Source organism: Rhizophagus irregularis, chromosome 11 (genome assembly GCF_026210795.1).
Source record: "Rhizophagus irregularis chromosome 11, complete sequence".
In the NCBI taxonomy this organism is placed as follows: domain Eukaryota; kingdom Fungi; phylum Glomeromycota; class Glomeromycetes; order Glomerales; family Glomeraceae; genus Rhizophagus; species Rhizophagus irregularis.
Window position 1 is genome coordinate 133012 of NC_089439.1, and position 20131 is coordinate 153142.

Genomic DNA, 20131 nt, shown 5'->3' on the forward strand with positions numbered 1-20131 from the left:
AAGTTTTTTAGGTATCTAAAATTGGGATTTTATCTTTTCTTCCTATTAGTAAATTGGGTGGTTTAGCAATTTGGGATTTCTGAAGATTTTTTAATAGCAAAATTTTTGAGAGCTGGCTAATATGTTTAATATATAAGATGAAGAAAAGTCTGAAAAGCTAGTTAATTTTCCAGTATTCAAGAGAGGGATTAAAATAATGCTATGTAAACTTAAATTTTATTTAAAAAAAACAATTTAATTAAGCTTAAAAATTATGAAATATTATTTATTTATTATTAATTTATTCACACTACTTTTTATATGAAAAAACAAATATTATAAATTTTCAAATATAAGCACCTCCTGAATATAAGCACCCCCTAATTTATATTTTACCTGAATATAAGCACCTTTTTGAAAAATTTGTAAAAAAATAACCAATAATTTTACAAAGTATCATCAGTATCTGAAATTTCTAATTTTTTATAATCATTATCTAATGAATCTATTATACCACAACTTATAAACTATAATATCTAGATCTCTCAAAATTTCTAGCATCTTGACTTATATAATTAAATAAGTTACAGTAAACTCCTATTTCCTTTGTTTAATTATTCAGTCATAGAGTACTTCAAATGATAAAAGTTATTTAAAAGTTGTTTAAAAAAGTTATATATATTTTAAGACTATTTTAAGGTTATGATTATTATACTATGCATAAAAAATTGTGAAACTGCAATAATTGAAAATTATATTATAAATTAATTTTATTTGAAAGTTTAAATTAAAGATTCTTACTGGTACTAAGTTGATTTTAAAGGTATTTGGAATCAGTATTTTTCCTTTTAACTATCTAAAGTTCATTATTAATCACTAAGAAGTAGCTGTAATTAAAAGCAGAACTAAGATATAGTTTACAAAGATGAATAGAAAACTTTAAGTAATAAGAATAAAGAGGACAAATTTTTTGAAAAAAAACATGTTTCAAAAACTTTTAAAGTAATGAAAAAAAAGTTGAATTGTAATAAAACTAGCAAATTTATCTTATTAGCAGAAATTAGAGTTTTATTTAGAAGACTTAAAAACTGATAGGATGACTGCTCAATTTTGACAAACTATAAAATGAATTAATAGATTACTATAGTAGGACTTCATACTTGAAGAATATTAATTTTTATTTGTTTTATTCTGAATTATTGTTTTACCTCTTTTTTTTTCTTTTTTTTTACAGTTTTAAATTTTAATCTTGCAATTACTTTAGGGTATTTATAATATAAACTGAAAGAAAGAGGCCTATCTAAAAAAGAATACCTTTAAGATGAATTTATTTTCTAGTCTAAGTTCTTTACTAATAGTACATATATAGTAGTTCTTCAATGAGAGGTAACAGATATATAGTTTGAAATTTAATTATATTAGAATTTTTTCTTTTATAATATATGTATTATATTTACTTAAATATATTTTTAATAAAGTTTTAAATGTGTTGCAAACAACAAAAAATTTAATAAAAAATTAAAGGTAATAATCTGTATTTTAGTTATTTTAGTTAAAACTTAAAAATCTTATCATAATATCTTATTATAATATTTTATTTTATTATAATACAAAGATTATTATTAAAATTATTATACAACCCTTTATTTTGTATAATAAAATAAATAAAATTACTATAAATCACTGGTGTGATAGTATAATGATCATTATAAATATTACATGATTTTTTATTTTTGGTTAAAATTAAGTGATTAACATGTGAATTTTCTTTTTTAAGATCTTATATAATATATTTCTCTATTTTTGATAAAAAATAAAATTGCCTATTTGGATTATATAATGTTATTCAGATGTCAAAAGAAAATTTCTATGTCAATTATTTAATTTTGACTAAAATTAAAAAATCCATAATACTGATAATAAACTTTTAAAATAAAAACTAAAATTAGGTTTTTTTTATTAATTATCTAATTTCCTTTTTATATATATTTTAAGATACTACATTAGGTCCCTATGGAAATGATTTATTATCTTTTTTTAAATAATTGACAAATGGACTTTTTAGCCTTATCTTTTCAATCTGTATACATTAAAGGTAATCAAAAATCATGATAAAGATATCAATATATTGAAATTTATAAAAATAGCTGCAATATATATTTTCTTTTTTCTTATACAATTTTTTGTTTATTTTAGCTTTTTACATTTTATAAAATAGAGCTTTTGTTAGAATAAGTGATTTTGAAAGAGTTTGAGAAGATAGAACTTCAGTATCATTATTATTGGATTTCTTACAAAATGAATCTCTTTATTGATATACAGTTGTCCCCCTCTAGCATAGCGAATATGCTTATTATCACATGCTGATCATTTGCCGATCATAATATATGTGACATCACATTAACTTTGAAGCATTATTTCAAACTATAAATGTGTAAAAAAATTACATTAAATTATTTTATTTAATAGTTTAAAGTATTAACAGTTTAATATAAAAATTTTGTGCCAAAATAAAATGTAATGCCAAAGTTAGTTTTAGGCCAAATTTTTCAATTAATTAATATATGCCGATCATCTTCTAATCAGCACTGGGTGATACAGTTGTTGAGTTCGAAACTTAAAATTTTTATGAGTTATAGATTAATGTCTTTAAAATTAATGGCCGAAGTAACACAGCATAATTTTAGGTAATACAAAAGTTATGGCCAAATTAATATTTGCAATTATTAATACTAATAATATTACTATTTAATTTAGTACAAAATTTTAAAATGCAATAACTTCGCCAATATGGATCTGATGGCAATGATTTTACTACCATTCGAATCCTCTCACTGAGACCAATCTAATAGTATATAATTCATTAGAATATGTTCACTGGATCTTAAGATTATAAAATTTGAATTTTCATTTTATTTATTAATTATAAAAATTTACATGTATTGATATAATTTCTGTTAATATTGATCAATTTTACCCTCAAAATTGTCAAATCAAACATCATTTCAGCTTTATATATTAATCAGATAGTATTTTTTTTATGTGACAATATTGAAAAGATGATTAATAAATGATCAGCAAATGATCGGCAATAATGTGACAATATAAAGGATGTTCGCTATTCTTCCCCCTCTACAGTCACACCCTTCGGGACCACCAAATGGTGTGACTATGGAGAGGTGTGCTTATAGTGAGGCTTTACATGTACAGTTACATCTATGCAAAGTTTTGATTCGGCGTGATTATATATAATTTTTTATTGTAAGTAAAATGAATGCTAACTTGATTATCAGATATAGAAATCATATTATAAAAAAAAAAAATAATAATTTTAATTTTTCCTACCTTTCACTTTACCGAATTTGAGCTTATACAATTTTTTAGCCTACAGCATAAATTGACAAATGCATACATGAAAAAATGCATAAAGTTACCACTCCTTTTATATCCATTTTAACTGTATTTTAAGCAAATCTTATTGTTATTATGAAATTATACTATGAAACTGATGAAATAATTATCTTCAGAACACGATATACATTTTTCAAATATAAATTCAATCACATAAAATGACTATAAGTGGGGAATTTTCCATATGTTAACTATTACATCGGGGTCAACAATTGCTGTGATAGTGACTATAATCAATTTGTGACTATATAGGAGGCATTTTACTATATAAAAAATCAGGACTTGAAAGTGGTATGACTTAAGAGAGGGTATGCTTATATAGGGGGTGACTATAGAGAGGGATGACTGTAATCACAATACCCTAAAAAGTAGATCAAGTCCATATAGCTTTACAATCCAGTCTTTATGTGCTATTTTAATCTAACTACTCCTGAACCTCTTTTTAAAGTTTACCTAGTTTTTTGAAGGATACTAATATAGATAGAAGCATATTTTAAATGTTTATATATTTTGTTTTATTTTTCATTTTATTTTGTGTTTTCTTTTTATTTTTTTTTATTCAATTTGTAATTGACTAGCTGATTGTCCAGAGCGAAGCGAAGGACTATATTTGTCTATGCACTATGATGATCTATGGAAATAACGTGTAAATTTTCAATCACGTGAGTTTCTCTGTCCAGGAATTCCAAGGCGTTATGCTACTAATCAGCAGAAAATTACCAGAATTCCAAGGCATTATGCTGCTAATCAGCAGAAATTACCAAAATTCCAAGGCGTTATGCTGCTAATTAGTAGAATATCACTACATCTTTATTTATTATACCTCGCTCCGGACTTACAACGGTTCCCATTTTCTAATTATAGTATAGTAATTTGGTTCCTGTTTCCTAACTCATGGAGTATATCTGCAGGCAGGTAGGTTGTAAATTGTTTAGCATAAGTTTGGTTTGTGTAACTTACAAGGAACAGCACTCTCTTTAAGCATAATAATAAATAAAAAAAAATAATAATTGGCAAATGATCAGCATAATGTCATTTTTATATATTAAATTCAGAAGAGTGAAAAATCACTTGGGCGAAAAAAAAGAAATAAAATTTTCAATATTATATATGCATTATTAATTTTTAATCAAAATTAATTATCTCAATTTCTCCTTCATTTAGATTTTTTAAATATTTTTTAGCTTTTTGACTTATTTAGGTCTTGAAAAAAAATCAATTAACCTCTTACACTCTTAAGATTAAGTTTTTGACTGGCATTAATTCCATGTGTGAAGTACAAGAAATCCATTTAATTCTATTCATACTTTTTATACACTTTTTAATGTTACTCCTATTATTAGTTATTATTGAATGCACTTTAGATTACAAATTCCAAACATTTTTAAAGACTTCTTCAATGGCATCTTTAATGTTTTCAGTAGTATGCAAGTATCCGATATAGGAAAGTGTTAGAGCAATTTTATGAAGACTATATTGTTAATTTAGAATTTTAATTTTCTATATTTAATAACGGATCATCCGAATTGATCCTTTTTTTATCCAAATTCATTTGTCATCTGACTGAAATCCTATTAATTTCGAATCAGATATCTGTCAGATTGATGGATTAATCTTGACCCAGATCATAACACTAACTACGTCTACGTCTTTCAAGTTAAAGGATTTGCTCAGTCGAAAGATCCATTAACTTAATGTCATATTATATCAATGCACCAAAAATCAGTTCTAAGTTCTTCAATCCCTTCTTAGATTTTAAAGCTAAACCTGCTAACTGGATCAATTGGGATCTAGTTATACCTATTATCTGTCATATTCATGAAATGTAGTGCGCTAGAGACAAGTAGTTAACCATATACATCTTCAACTAGCTTGCATTTCTGGTCCAAAAGCTGGATATGCGCAGCTCACCAAGATGTAGTAAGATTATAATAACTGATTTTATAGGGGAGCGCGTCCTTGGGCTCACCTTTCTTGCGGGTTCTATCAAATGCTCTATATCATCCTTTTTTTGCAAATTAGACCTATTTGTCTTATGCGTTCCTTGACTTTCCAAGAATGTCTCATCACCTACTATTTTTTAACATGACACCTATTCTGTTCCCGTGTTGAAATTATCAGAAGTAAATTGTACCTACAAACCATATAAATTTCATATGCTTATTGCTTTAAAATGTTTTGTCATGGCATATTTCCTCTTATCATGTTACAATATCACATACCGTTGCCAGTTTTATCTCCATTTCTTTCTGCCTCATAGTCGCATTTACTTCCATTTCCTTTTTTTCTAAAACAACGTTTCGCCGGAAGGTTTAACTTCCTCTGTTTGTGCATACGAGACGAACTTAAATATCGCGTTATGCTCGATCGACTTATCGAACGAGTAGTCACTTTTACTCCGACGGAAAATTAGATTGAAAGGAGGTTGAGGCTGTCAGGATTTAGTTTCCCCAACGGCAACCTTTAAACTCTCGTGTGTCATAAACTCCATTATCTTACAATATAGTATCGTATTTACGCCAAACCAAATAAGTACACATGTCATAAGATTTTCCCAGCGTAACCTGAAAAAAATGTCACGAAAAATCACGTAATATTTTTCATCACCCTTCCTTGTTTCTAAGTATCTGAGAGACGAAATTTTTTAGTAACAAAATCCTACTCGTCACGCACTATTCGTTCACATGTGCAGATTACGCTGGGGTAGTCTTATGATATAACTACTGCGCCAGACTTTTGCTGTGCCGTTGCATGTGATGTCTTTGATACTTTGCTACGCTGTGATGACTACTGTATAACAAGCAAAATTTAAAGATTTGTTTAGCATATACGGAATCTCGAATGGCCAGTGCGTGCGCACCAGGCATACTATTAACTTTATTTGCACAGTTATTTTCAATGTTTTGATTAATGATTTGATATAGCGGTAAAGATTTATAAATTTATTGAAGTTGGCAATTAAATTATTCCTCATCATATGATTATAACCGAGAATGATGACTATCGGATTTCAACCTAATTCTTTACTCCGGACAGTTCGTGTGATCTTATTAACTTCTATTTTGTTTTACATTCATTGTGCGAGTTAGGTAACGTATACAGAAATATAACATCGTAACGTGAAAATTCATTATAATTCCTAATTAAGTAATTTGTGATATACATTCTGGACTCTTTTGTCATACTTTTTTATGTATATAAGGCTCTTAAAAAGGCAGAAAAAAAAGGTATATAAAGTTTTTTAAAGAAAAATTTTTAAAAACCGTCGTACTTTTTAAGAAACTTTTCTTTACGGTAATTATACCTAATATACCTAACTCGCAACATTTTTTTTATATGCTTTATAAAAAATAGGTCATTTTATGTATTAATTTATCTTTATCAAACTCATATATATTATTTTAAAAAGCGATGTCAACAACCACAAAATCTCCACCACCATATTCTTCAGAACAACAATATCCGCAACAGCAAACGAATACACCTGTTGCAGGAAATCCCGTTCAAGCACAACCAATATATATGCAACCTATGCAACCACAACAACCTGGAATTGTATATATGGCGCAACCACAACTGCAACCACAACCACAACCTGGAATTGTATATATGGCGCAACCGCAACCGCAACCACAACATGTTATAAATATGGTACCCGCCGTACCAGCAGCTGCGCCAATTGGTTATTCTCATTACCCCGTTGTAGTTATTTGTCCTTATTGTCGTAATAACGTTACTACTATTGTAAATGAAACTCCTGGAAATACCGCTTACCTTTGGTCTTTTATTTTATTTTTGATTTGTTGTCCTCTTATGTGGGTACCTTGCGTTATGTCTAGTTGTTTGGATAAAATTCACACTTGTCCTAGTTGTAGAAATGTTTTGGCGCAAGTTAAAGCTTGAATAACTTAAGATCTTTTAAAATTCTGATTAATGAGATTAATGAAAAAAATATATTATTTTTTATATGATGAAATCTTTAGACGTATTTTAACGAGTACAAAATTAGTATCTCAGTTTTTTTTAGGACGTCACACAGTATGTAGGGTATTTGTCCATACATGCATATAACCTAAAAACAATACATATAATGTATACTTGGTTTTTGACCAAAAATCCATTGTATATAAATACTTAATATACGGTTAATTAATAAAAAATTTACATAATCATTTACATAAAAGAAATTTATAACATTTTAAAATTCAAAATTAATTTTCAGATTTCAAGTCTTCTTTTCATTTTCATATTTTCAAGCTCAAGTTTCGCAATTTCCGATATTGCTCGATTTAGATTACAACATTATTATTTTTTGATATTTTTACTTCCATTTGTAGATAAAATCTGTCATCACTCTTTTCACTTATTAAGTAAAATAAATTTTAAATTACACTAAAAAATTATAAAAAAGCAGCAGAGGATGGAAATGAAGTGGCAGTATATAATTTAGCTGGTTGTTATAATTTTTTGGTTATATAGTTATATCAACTTTTACTCCTATCTCTTTAGGAATAAGGAACACCAGTATTATTAAAAAAATTTCAATGAATAAAATTTTGGATAGAGCAGATATGGTAATTTTTATAGTGATTTATTAATAATAGAGTTTAAAGCAATTATAGGTTGGTTAAATGCATTTATGAAGAGGCATAATTTAATAAGGTGTCAGCATATAAAATATCACAAAAACTTCCTGAGCAATTAGAAAAAAAATTAAAAGAGTTTTACTAGTTTATTATTCATCTTAGAATCCAGAAATCATTTGAATTATATAACATATTCAATATGGATAAAACGCTTGTATAGTTCAATATAATCAGAAATTTTACCATTAATACAAAGGAGAAAAGAACCATTCACATCTGTAGAACAGGCAATGAAAACAACTGGTTTACTATTATTTTGATATGTACTACAGGTAAAATTTTTGATAATTTAACAATTTTAATATAATTATTATTTTTTAATTCTTTTTTTATTACAGATAAAACTAGATTACCATTAATTTGTATTTTTAAAGGTAAACAAATGCCACACAATAAAAGGTTCTGGTGTAGTTATATTGTTATCCTGTTAACAATTAAAGCTAACTGAAAAACTTTAATGCTTTAACAGGTTAACTGGAGCTTAACTTAATAGAAGAGTCTTAAGTTGATTGCAAATAATCACATAAGATGACATTGGATATTCAGTTAAAGAAAATAGGTTTTTATTAAAATAATGTAAAACTTTAAATATAACGAAAATATAAATAATCTCTTAGTTGTGAAATTAACTATCTTGAATTATATTACTGGAAATAATGCTCTTTTCATATAACTCAAATATTACAATACAATTCTTAAATACCAAACTATCTGTAAACTTGTCTCTAAATTATCCGTTCTTCAACTAAGTAAAATCTAACACTATTTATAATAAAATAAAAAAAATAAATATAATATATAATAAATAAATAAAATATAACAAATAAAATTAATAAAATAAATAAATTAATATATCAGATTTATCAAAAAATCAAGAGATCTACAAAATGATCTACAAAATGATCTACATAAAATTACTGTGCCGCATTTCTTATTTTAACAATATAGTTTCATGGATAAATTTTAAATTGATAAAATATTATATAAATTATCTTAATCATATGAGAAGTTTAAACAGCCAATCCAGATTTTCAGCCATGATGGTTTTTAATTCTTTAGAGGATATTTGAAAGGGTCAGTTAAAGAATAATTTAATCAAAGCAATATTAATTTGGTAGTAATTTCTAATGGTTTAACTAGTAAATGTCAACCCTTTAATATTACTATTAATAAACCGTTTAATGATAACTTTTGTAAAAAGTAGCATTTTTAGATGTCTAATGATAATGCTAAATATATTAAAACAGAAAATTTTTAATATATAAAAATAAGTGATATTTACAAAATAGGTAAAGTATGCATAGAAAAGTATTTCTGACAATATTATTATCTATTCGTTTAAAAAATAGGACATATTTAATGCAAATATGTTATTTATAAAATTATTGAAAAAAATACTATTATGCAAAATGCAAATCATTTAGTTAATATGTAAAATACTAATTAATATTTTGAAATATTTTACATAATAATATATACTAAAATTTTACAGACTATTTTATAACTTTTAAAAGTAATTATATATTAAATTTTATTAAAATTGAATAATTATTAAAATACTTTTACTATAACAACTTTTAAAAAATTAGTCAAATTATAAAATTTGATAAATATTTTAAATTATTTTATGAGTAATTTTAACACTTACCAGTAGTAAATAAAATTCACTAGAAGTAAATTCACAGAATTCTGCTTACTTATAAGATGGATGCTTTGCAGTAAAAAAGGACGAAACTACTAAAAAAAATTTAAATTTTCTTTTATATGTCAAAAATATTCTAAATGCTATAATTTGTTCAAACTTTATATTAACTCATTTTTTATTTTTTTTTGGTAGTTTCATCCCTTTCTACTGTAAAGTTTTCAGATAGATCACTTTCAGATTTAAGGTAAAAATTATATATAAAATTCTTTGCAAATCCTACTATAAAGAAAATTTTATATTATATTATTATGATTTTTTCCTTTTTAATTAATTAACCAATAGAATTTAAGAAAAAGTAAGGTAAAAATCATTAGTAAAGGGCCAATTTTCTATGGTGACTTTTATTATAAGTATGTGAATTTTATGTACATATATTTATAAAATCAATAGTAATATTATTGTAAATATTATAAAAAAAAGTTTTTATTTGTTTTTCTTTAATAAGAAAATTATTTTAATTTTTAAAAAACATTTTGTTATTTAACAATTGAGAATAGGCTATATATTAATATTTAATTTTGTATAACTAGGTAATTCAAAATATTTACAAGACTAGTATAGCGTCACCATCATAGTGAAATTAGACAGAGTAAAATTTTGATTTGCATACAATTTTAGAATTTTTCATCTATAGTTAGATCATCAAGATTGCGTATTTTTTATCAAAATTTTTATATGTAAAAAATTAGTTTGCGTATTTTTAGCTTAAATTTGGCCAATCTTATATATATAATATACAGTCAATCCTTGTTATAACGAACCCTAGGTTCTAGATCTCAACTTTACTATAGGGCTATAGTGAAGATTTTAAGAGATTTGATTGGTTAATTCGTTATAGCAAGGGGAAATTTATTATAGTTGTCTGAAAAATTCACTATATTAAAGATTCGCTATATCAAGATTTGACTGTATTTACTGTATGTATTTATTTAATTAACCGTATTGTAATATTTAGTATTAATTGAAAGAAATTTCTAAAAGTTAAAAAGTGAAATTTTAGAAAAATATTATTAAAAAAATGGTAAATTCTATTTTTTCACATTAGTATTTGATTTTATAAATAATATAAAAGCCATAATAAAATAATTAATAACTTAATGTCTGAAATTTTATTTGCGTATTTTTGCAGGATTTTTAATATCAGGTATTAATTATGCGTACTATTCATATAAAAAGTCTCTGCATATAGTTCATAGTAAAAAAATTTTTCACTACCTAACCCCTATATATATATTTCTGTATATCACTAGTATTATCATTGTAATAGTTTACTAACTTGCTATAGAATAGTTTCTATTCATTATTGAAATACTACTTGATTAACTCCTTATTTATTTTTTATCTACACTAAGGTAAGACTAACTCGAATTTATATATTACCCTGACTTATATTTTAGTTAGTAGAAAACTTTCATCAAATATAATGACAATTATTTAGATACTTTTTTATACTAACTATTTATACTTTAGAATTGAATTAAGACTTCTTTAAGACCATTACAGCTCACGATTTCTTAATCCCAAGATATAGTTATGAATTTCTCAATAGTATAGTAATAACAACTGAGATAAAAAAACTACTGAGACAGAAAAAATAAGAGATAGTATAGACTCGCCTATTTGAAATTACCTTCAGTGGTACTATCTTACCATTTAAGCTACCATTCAGTATCTTTTCTAGTGGAAAATTGAACTCCATACCTTATCTAATATATCTATCTATTCAGGAATATTACAGTTAGCCTAAACAGGACCTTGCTTACTTATAATAAAGGTTACTGTAGAAAATTGGCCCTTTACTAATAGTTTTTACCTTACTTTTTTCTTAAATTCTATTGGTTAATTAGCTAAAAAGAAAAAAAATCATAACAATGTAACATAAAATTTCCTTTTATAGTAGGATCTGCAAAGAATTTTATATATGATTTTTACCTTAGGCCTGGGGTAACCTATCTTATAAGTAAGCACGGTCCTGTTTAAACTTATTAGAAAATAAATTATTACAAAAATATTGCATTCAAAAATTTTACTATATATAATGACCATTTAATTACATTGAATTCTAATGATATCCATAAATCATTAAAAAAAAAAAAAAAAAAAAAGAATTCTAATGATATTATTTAAAATGATCATCCAGACAGAAAATTACCTTAAAATATACAAGTACAGTCTACTCTCTCTACAACGAACCTCGATATAACGAATAATATGATATAACGGATCATCTAATGTAGTACCAATTTTAAATATAAAAAAAACCTTAGTATAACGAAGTCTAGTATTTATTTATTGTATAACGTAGTATGATGTAAAGTGTGTGAATTGCTTATATAAATATGCCATTTGGTATAACGGATTTTTTTATAACAAATTTTTTTTCCATTATAACGAAGAATTTTTGCGGTTTTTAATTGAACATTCTTTAGTAATACTGGTAAATTTTTTGTAATTTTCTATATAAGATAATTTACCCCTTGCTATTTTGTTAAATATGGTAATTATTTATATAAAAATGGATTTTTACACTATACTTATCATTACTTTCATTTATTCTTCTTTTTGATATCAATAATATGCCAAAAAAAACTCCTAGAAAGCGTAAATCACTCATATCAGCCCAAAAAAAGGAGGTTTGTTTAAAAAAAATATTCCCTCCTTTTTTAAAACAAAAGGACTTAGCAAAAGAACCCTATAAAAAGTATTATACTTAAAATATATTTAAAATATATTTAAAATATACTTAATTTAAAAATTGCAAAATACTTAAAATATATTTTTAATATATCTAAAATATATTTAAAATTATCTTAAAACATATGTCTAATATATTTAATTTTTGCCCATATACTTAAAATATATTTAAATTATATTTAAATTAAACTTTAAGTATATTATAAGACTATTATAAGTATATTTTTTATGTATTTAAAATATACTTAAAATATATTAAGTATGTAAAAAATATATCTATAATATACTTAAATTTTGATTTAAGTATATTTTAAGTATATTTTAAGTATTTTGGCAAAAATTAAATATATTAGAAATATATTTTAAGATAATTTTAAATACATTTTAAGTATATTATAAGTATTTCGCAATTTTTAAATTAAATATATTTTAAGTATAATTTAAATATATTTTAAAAAGTTTTTAATTATATTTTAAATATAAATACTTTTTATAGGGGAATATGATGTTAGTGAAGGAATGGTGAGTGATATTCTGAAAGAGAAAGACCAATGGCTTGCAATGATAGATAATGATTCATATCAAGCCAATTTAAAACGTGAAAAAAAACTCAGTTTCCTATTACTGAAGAAGCACTTACTGTCTGGATAGATAAAGCATTTCAAGCTGGACTTATTTTTACTGAAAGTATTTTGACAACAAAGGTATTACTAGATTTTGCCTTATTGTATAATGAAGAAAAATTCAAAGCATCAAATGGGTGGCTTGATAATTTTAAAAAGAGACATAATCTTAAGCAGTATAATATTCATGAGGAAAAGGGTAGTGCACCAATTCAAGATCTTGATTCAATGAGAGAAAAACTTTGTCAAACATTAAGAGATTATGATCCAAAAGATATTTTTAATTGTGATGAGACGGGTCTCTTCTGGAAAATAAAACCAAATCGTACAATATCTAATAGTTCTGTGACCGGAACTAAGCAATCTAAGGAACATGTAACTTTTTTATTTACCTGTAATTCAACCGGAACTGAAAAATTGCGCCCCTATTTATACATAAATATGAAAATCCCAGAGTGCTTAAAAATATTAACAAAAATTCCCTTCCGGTCAATTATTATTGGAATAAAAAAAGTTGGATGCAAATGTCTATCTGGAACGATTATCTTAAAAAATTAGATTTTTATATGAGAGCACAAAATAGGCACATACTTCTACTTGTTGACAATGCTCCAATACATACTTTATTTGAAAATACAACTCTTACGAATATTGTCATTGAATACCTTTCTCCAAATACCACATCTCACCTTCAACCCTGCGATCAAGGAATTATTAATAGTTTTAAAGTAAGAAGTAAACTTTATTTGTTTACTGTAATTGTTTTAAATTTAATATTGATTTTTTTATTTTAGGTACAATATAGAAAGTTGTATTTGTGTAATCGGGTTAAAGCTTTTGATAATTTCAATGAACATAGCACTGAACTTGGTGAAATTAACATTAAAAAATATATCAAATATATTGCACGTGCATGGGATAATGTTATGAATGATACAATCAAAAATTGTTGGCTAAAAGCAGGTATTATATCTGAATATGGTATATATGCTGCCCAAATTATTTTGGGATGTCATAATTATAATTTGGAATGCCGTAATTTATTCAGTTTATATATAATTTACTATGTAAAGTGCCAAAATAATTTGGGATGCCATAATTGAATTTGGGATTTTACTTATAATTACGGCAGCCCAAAATAATTTGGGTGGCATTGTAATAACTGAAAATATAATAGATAAATGACGCAGTAAATCCTGTGGTGCAGTAAGTCACATGATATGGTTACACAAGAAGAAATAGTTGGGAATACAAAGTCACGTGACAAGTCACATGGCGCAGTAAGTAATGGATAAATATTTAGCTGATGGATAAATAATTAGCCAATAAAATTATATTTATAGTTTAGTTTAGTGTAACGAGATAATTAAATATGATAATAGATCTTCAAATTTTATTAGAAATATTAGAAATATTAGAAATATTTTTCTTAAAAATGTATAAATACAAGTGGATTTCGATAGGAAATTCCGCAGTTCAATTTTTGGAAAATAAAAATTTTATTTCGTCTTTAATAATAAACAAACACATTCTTTTAGCCTTTTTCTTATGAGTAAAAAGTGCCACATTAATTATTTCATTTTAATTAATGGTTTATTGAAAATATAGAGAAACTATCGTAATTTAAAATTTCGGTAAGAAATAATGTTTTGTAATTTTTGTAACTAATTTTTATTTCTAAAACCAAGCATAAATATTATACGAACTCAACACGTCGGTGGCAACATACGATATTTTATTTTAATATCCTATGGGCGGCATGTCACAGCATGTATAGAATATGGTGAGCCAAGTGATGATGAAAGTGTCAACCGTGAAGTTTATGAGAATAATACTGATATACAACTTGAACTTGAACGCCTAAAGGAGTTGGAAGAAGTTCAAGTCTTAATAAATAAACTTGATTTCAAAGATTCTTTCACAGCTGAAGAATTTGTTCTTTATGATGATTCTGAGGTAACAACGGAAATGATTTCTGATGATGAAATTTTAAAAGCAGTTCAACCTAACAATCCAAAAAAAAGAAGAAATTGAGGAGGAATCTTTACCAACAATAACTCATAACGAAGTTATTAAATATTACGATAAAGTGATCTTATATTTACAACGTCAGGAAAATAATTATGGTTCAAATAATAAGGAAATTAAGTTTATAAAAAAATTAAAAAAAGAAGTTTTGAGAGAACGCTTTTGTTCTACAAAGCAAATCAATCTTGATAATTTTCAGTTATTAATGTAATCGAATAATTCTATTAATAAAAATTTATAATTATATCGATTTTATACTGATGTAATTAATTTGCACTGTGACGTATTAAATTGTATTAACGTAATTAATTTTATATTTAGACATAATTATTCAATATGCTAATAAAATTTCAATATTTATATAAAATATAAAGTATTTTCTGATCAAGCAAATGGCATTATGTGGTTCTAGTTTTGATATCACTCAAGTATTCATTAATGGCTACAGCAAAATCATTTGAAATAAATATTTATTTCCGCTTTAATAAATCATTTGCTGATGAAAACATCATTGACTGATTCTTTATTCATAACACTTCATCCACAATAGCTTTTTCAAGGTTATTCCCTATAAAAATAAAGAAAAAAGAAACGTTAGAACATTTTTTTAAGTCAATTCACAAAAACTCCCTCCATTCAATTTATCTGAGGTTTTCAAAACTGTTCCCAAGTCATTTCCTACAAAAATAAAGAAAAAAGAAATGTTAGAATGTTTCTTTTAAATTAATTTTATAAAAACTCCTTCCTTTCGACTTACCCGTGGTCTCCAAGATGTTTCCAAGTCATTCCTTACAAAAATAAAGAAAAAAAAAGAAATGTTAGAATGTTTCTTTAAGTCAAATCACAAAAATTCCTTCCATTCAACTTACCTGATGTCCTTCAAGACCGTTCTCAAGTCTTTTCCTACAAAATAAAGAAAAAAAAGAAATATTAGAACGTTTTTTTAAGTCAAATCACAAAAAATTCCCTCCATTCAACTTATCTGAGATCTTCCAAGACCGTTCCCAAGTCTTTCCCTACAAAAATAAAGAAAAAAAAGAAACGTTAAAATGTTTCTTTTAAATTAATTTCCAAAACTCCCTCCATTCGACTTACCCGAGGTTTTCCTGGTGTTTCCTGCAAAAATAAATAAAGAAAGAAATATTAGAACGTTTCTTTTAGGTTAATTCCCTAAACTTCCTCCATTCAACTTACCTGAGGTCCTTCAAGACCGTTTTCAAGTCGTTTCCCTGCCCGAACCTAAAAAAAAGTAAAAAACGGTTATTAGTAACTGTTCATAATATTAAAAAATATATATATATAAAAATATATAAAGATTCGTACTGTCACGTGATTGGTGATCCTGCCAATTTTATAGAACAAATGAACAATGTAGATCTATGTCACTAATATCACGAATGTCATAGATGTATGACATATCATGAAAATCATATATAGTTGATAGGTTTAATATATTTATTTTATCTGTTATATATTATATGTATGATTTATTAGTTATATTAGTTATATATTATATAGTTATTATATTTATTTTATCTATTATTTTTGTTATATCAGAATATATAGTTAATTTTATATAAATACAATGCTGAAGACAAGTGAAAAGAAAAGGACGCTCAAGGTTGTTTAGTTTAGGAATCATGATGAAGTAATTTTGGTTTTAATGGATCCTTTATTCATATCTGATCGTATATGCCAGAGTGTTGCTATACTTTATTCATGTCTGATTGGATCATTATGATTGTTTAATTCTTTATTCATGTCTGATCGTATATGCCAGAGTGTTGCTATACTTTATTCATGTCTAATTGGATTATTTGTATTAGTTTATTGTCTTTCTTATTTTAATAAACCTTCTGCTTACCATTTTCATTTTGTTTACGTTTGTAAACACTAAAAGAACTGACCTAACAGTACTTACGAATCTTTATCTTTGGGTTTTCATTTTTCAGAAGCCCACCCGAATCTAAAAAAAAAGAAAGAATGGTTAGTAAACCATTTGTAATAATAATAAATAAAAAAAAATTAAAAGATTCGTACTTACGAATCTTTATCTTTGGGTTTTCATTCTTCAGAAACCCACCTGAACCTATAAAAAAAAGAAATACAGTAACACCTCTCTAAGTGCACCCCCTTGGGACCATAGTAAAAAAATAGTAGAATGTGCACTTAGAGAGGGTGTGCATTTATAGAGAGTAAAATATTAAGAGCTCTTATAAGTTGGGATCAGATCCACCGTGCACTTAAAGAGAATTTATATAGTGCGTGCACTTATAGAGGGTGCATTTATAGAGGTGTCACTGTAACGGTTATTAGTAACCGTTCGTAATATTAAAAAAAAAATATAAAAAAATAAACCAAGATTCGTACTTATGAACCTTGGTTCCTTTTTTCCCGAAGATCGGAAGCCCACTCTATTCGAACCTAAAAAAAAAAAAAAAGAATGATTATTAGTAACCGTTCATTAATATTACAAAAAATACAAAAAAAAACCAAGTTTCATACTTACAAATTTTGGTTTTCTGTTTTTCAGAACTCGGAACCCACCCAATCCTAAAAAAAGAAGAAAAGAATGGTTATTAATAACCATTCATAATATTAAAAAAAATAAAAAAAATAAAGATTTATACGTGTATCTTTGGGTTTTCATTCTTCGGAAGCCCACTGAACCTATAAAAAAATATACAAGAACGGTTAGTAAACCGTTCGTAATAATAATAATAAAAAAAATAGAACCAAGATTCGTACTTACTTACGAATCTTGGTTCCTCCATTTTTCAGAAGCCCACCTGAAATACTGAACCTATAAAAAAAAGAAAGAACAGTTAAGAATCCGTTCATAATATTAAAAAAATTAAAATTAAAAAAATTAAACCAAGATTCGTACTTATGAATCTTGGTTCCTTTTTTGCCAAAGGTCGGAAGCCCACCCGATCCTAAAAAAAAGAAAGAACAGTTATTAGTAACCGTTTGTAAAAAAAAACCAAAAAAAGAAACTAAGATTCATACTTATATTTACAAATCTTAGTTTTCTGTTCATCAGAAGTTTACCTGAACCTATAAAAAAAAGAAAGGAACGGTTAGTAAACCGTTTCATAATAATAAAAAAGAAAAAAAATTTAAGATTCGTAATATAATACTACTTACAAATTTTCACTTTCATTTTCCCTTTCACTTTCGTTTTACCCTTCCCTTTCATTTTACCTTTTTCCTTTCTTTTTCATTTTACTCTTTCCCTTTCATTTTACCTTTTCCCTTTCATTTTCGTTTTACTCTTCCCCTTTCGTTTTACCTTTTCCCTTTCTTTTTTATTTACTCTTCCCCTTTCGTTTTACCTTTTCCCTTTCATTTTTCCTTTTTTTTCATTTTATTACTCTTTCCCTTCAGTTTCATTTTACCTTTCGTTTTTCCCTTTCTTTTTTTCCCTTTCTTTTTTGTTTTCCTTTTCCTTTTCATTTTTATCCTATCCTTTTCATTTTACCCTTTCCCTTCAGTTTTGTTTTACCCTTTTGTTTTTACTTCCCTTTCATTTTTTCTTGCCCATTCATTTTCCTGCAAAACCTATATGAAAAATATGAACGGTTAGTAAACCGTTCATAATACTAAAATAAAATAAAAAAACTGACTTCTCCCTCCCATTTACCTTATTATCCCTGGTGCGTAGTTTTGACTGGCATTCTGAAAAGGAAAGATGAAGTCACACACGCACTAGAATTTTTTAAAAAAAAATAATAAAAAATATATTTTTTTTTTTCTGCGCCTATAGAGCCAAAAGACGAGGAAAAGAAGGAATAAAAGTTTAAAAAAGAATGCATGATTCTTATTTAAACTTTTGATATGCGTAATGTGTGACGTGACCATTTGACCAGTATGGTTAATTCGACCAATGTTTAATCATAGATCATTGCTAATTGAGGTCAAATTTTTAATTTTAGTCAAATATAGGCCAAATTTTACTAAGACTGAATATTCTTTTTTCAACTAGTGTCTAATATAGATAAACAAAAAAACATTATATTTTGACTAGTTTTGCGATTTAAAATTATTTATGACATCCAAATAGACATAATAATATTATTCTAATAAAAAAAAATTTTAACAAAATTTATAAATAACAAAAAATCTGGTATAATAATCACCCTTCTAAGCTTAACAAAAGTTGTTTGTTTCGCCAAATTATAGCTAGAAATAAAATAATTAATAGTTAAAAAAAGCTTTTGCTAAAAGTTTTATTGAAATCAAAAAATTTTGTTTTTATTATAAAAATTAACTTTTTGCAGTTTACACAAAAACTACCTAAATAACTACCTTTTTCAACTTAGTAAATCTTTTTCTTCTCATAAAATTGCATATATTTTTATTGTTTAAACTGTATTTTACATTTACTTTTAAGTGCATCTGGAGGAAAACTTCATTTTTAAGACGAACTTTCTTATATATGCAAAAAAAAATTATTATTACTAAAGAAGAAATGATGACGAAAATTTATAATACACATGATGAACTATTAATTTACTTAATTTGTATAAGCGTTGTATTAAAAATTTCTTTTTTTAGCTACATGATGGAATATTCAATTATGGTTACACAAAATTATTTTAATTAATGATCAGCAAGTGATCTGAAATAACCACTGACTGTTATTATTAGTCATGTTTATGATAACTGATTTACACTAGGATGTTACTCTATCATGTGACTTTCAGCTATATAATATACATAACAATTCTAGTGGTAAATTAGTTATTATCTACAATATAACTAATTTAATTATTTAATTATCAATAAAATTTTTGATAAATTTACTATTATAAATATACAGTACTATCTATTTGCAAAGTATTAGAAAGTTTTAATTAATTTAAAGATAAAGTATTTAGCAGATTTACAACTTACTTTTAAAGGATTTACAATTTTTTACAATTTTTAACTTGTTTTTTAATTTAATTTTATAAATAAATAATGCTAAAAACTATACTATTTGATAATCTAAAAATCAAAGAGAAAAACTTTGTTTAAGTTCATAGATTAAAAAATTTTTTTAC

At 25.4% G+C, this 20131-nt stretch overlaps 3 protein-coding genes across 3 annotated transcripts; all 3 read left to right on the plus strand.

Annotated features, from left to right (window-relative positions):
* Positions 1-6616: 6616 nt before the first annotated feature.
* Positions 6617-7577, plus strand: OCT59_002595 (uncharacterized protein). The gene is made up of 2 exons (XM_025316912.2): positions 6617-6684; positions 6800-7577. The coding sequence occupies exon 2, from the start codon at positions 6802-6804 to the stop codon at positions 7291-7293; it is 492 nt and encodes a 163-aa protein (XP_025179415.2). The 5' UTR covers positions 6617-6684; positions 6800-6801; the 3' UTR covers positions 7294-7577.
* Positions 7578-7934: 357 nt separating this feature from the next.
* Positions 7935-8521, plus strand: OCT59_002596 (uncharacterized protein; the record flags this gene model as incomplete). Its single annotated transcript, XM_066145020.1, has 4 exons — positions 7935-7964; positions 8197-8308; positions 8375-8435; positions 8506-8521. 4 exons carry the CDS (start codon positions 7935-7937, stop codon positions 8519-8521), a joined length of 219 nt encoding a protein of 72 aa, XP_065995779.1.
* A 6181-nt stretch (positions 8522-14702) lies between these two features.
* Positions 14703-15092, plus strand: OCT59_002597 (uncharacterized protein; the record flags this gene model as incomplete). The annotated part of the gene is made up of 2 exons (XM_066145021.1): positions 14703-14709; positions 14827-15092. 2 exons carry the CDS (start codon positions 14703-14705, stop codon positions 15090-15092), a joined length of 273 nt encoding a protein of 90 aa, XP_065995780.1.
* Positions 15093-20131: the final 5039 nt, after the last annotated feature.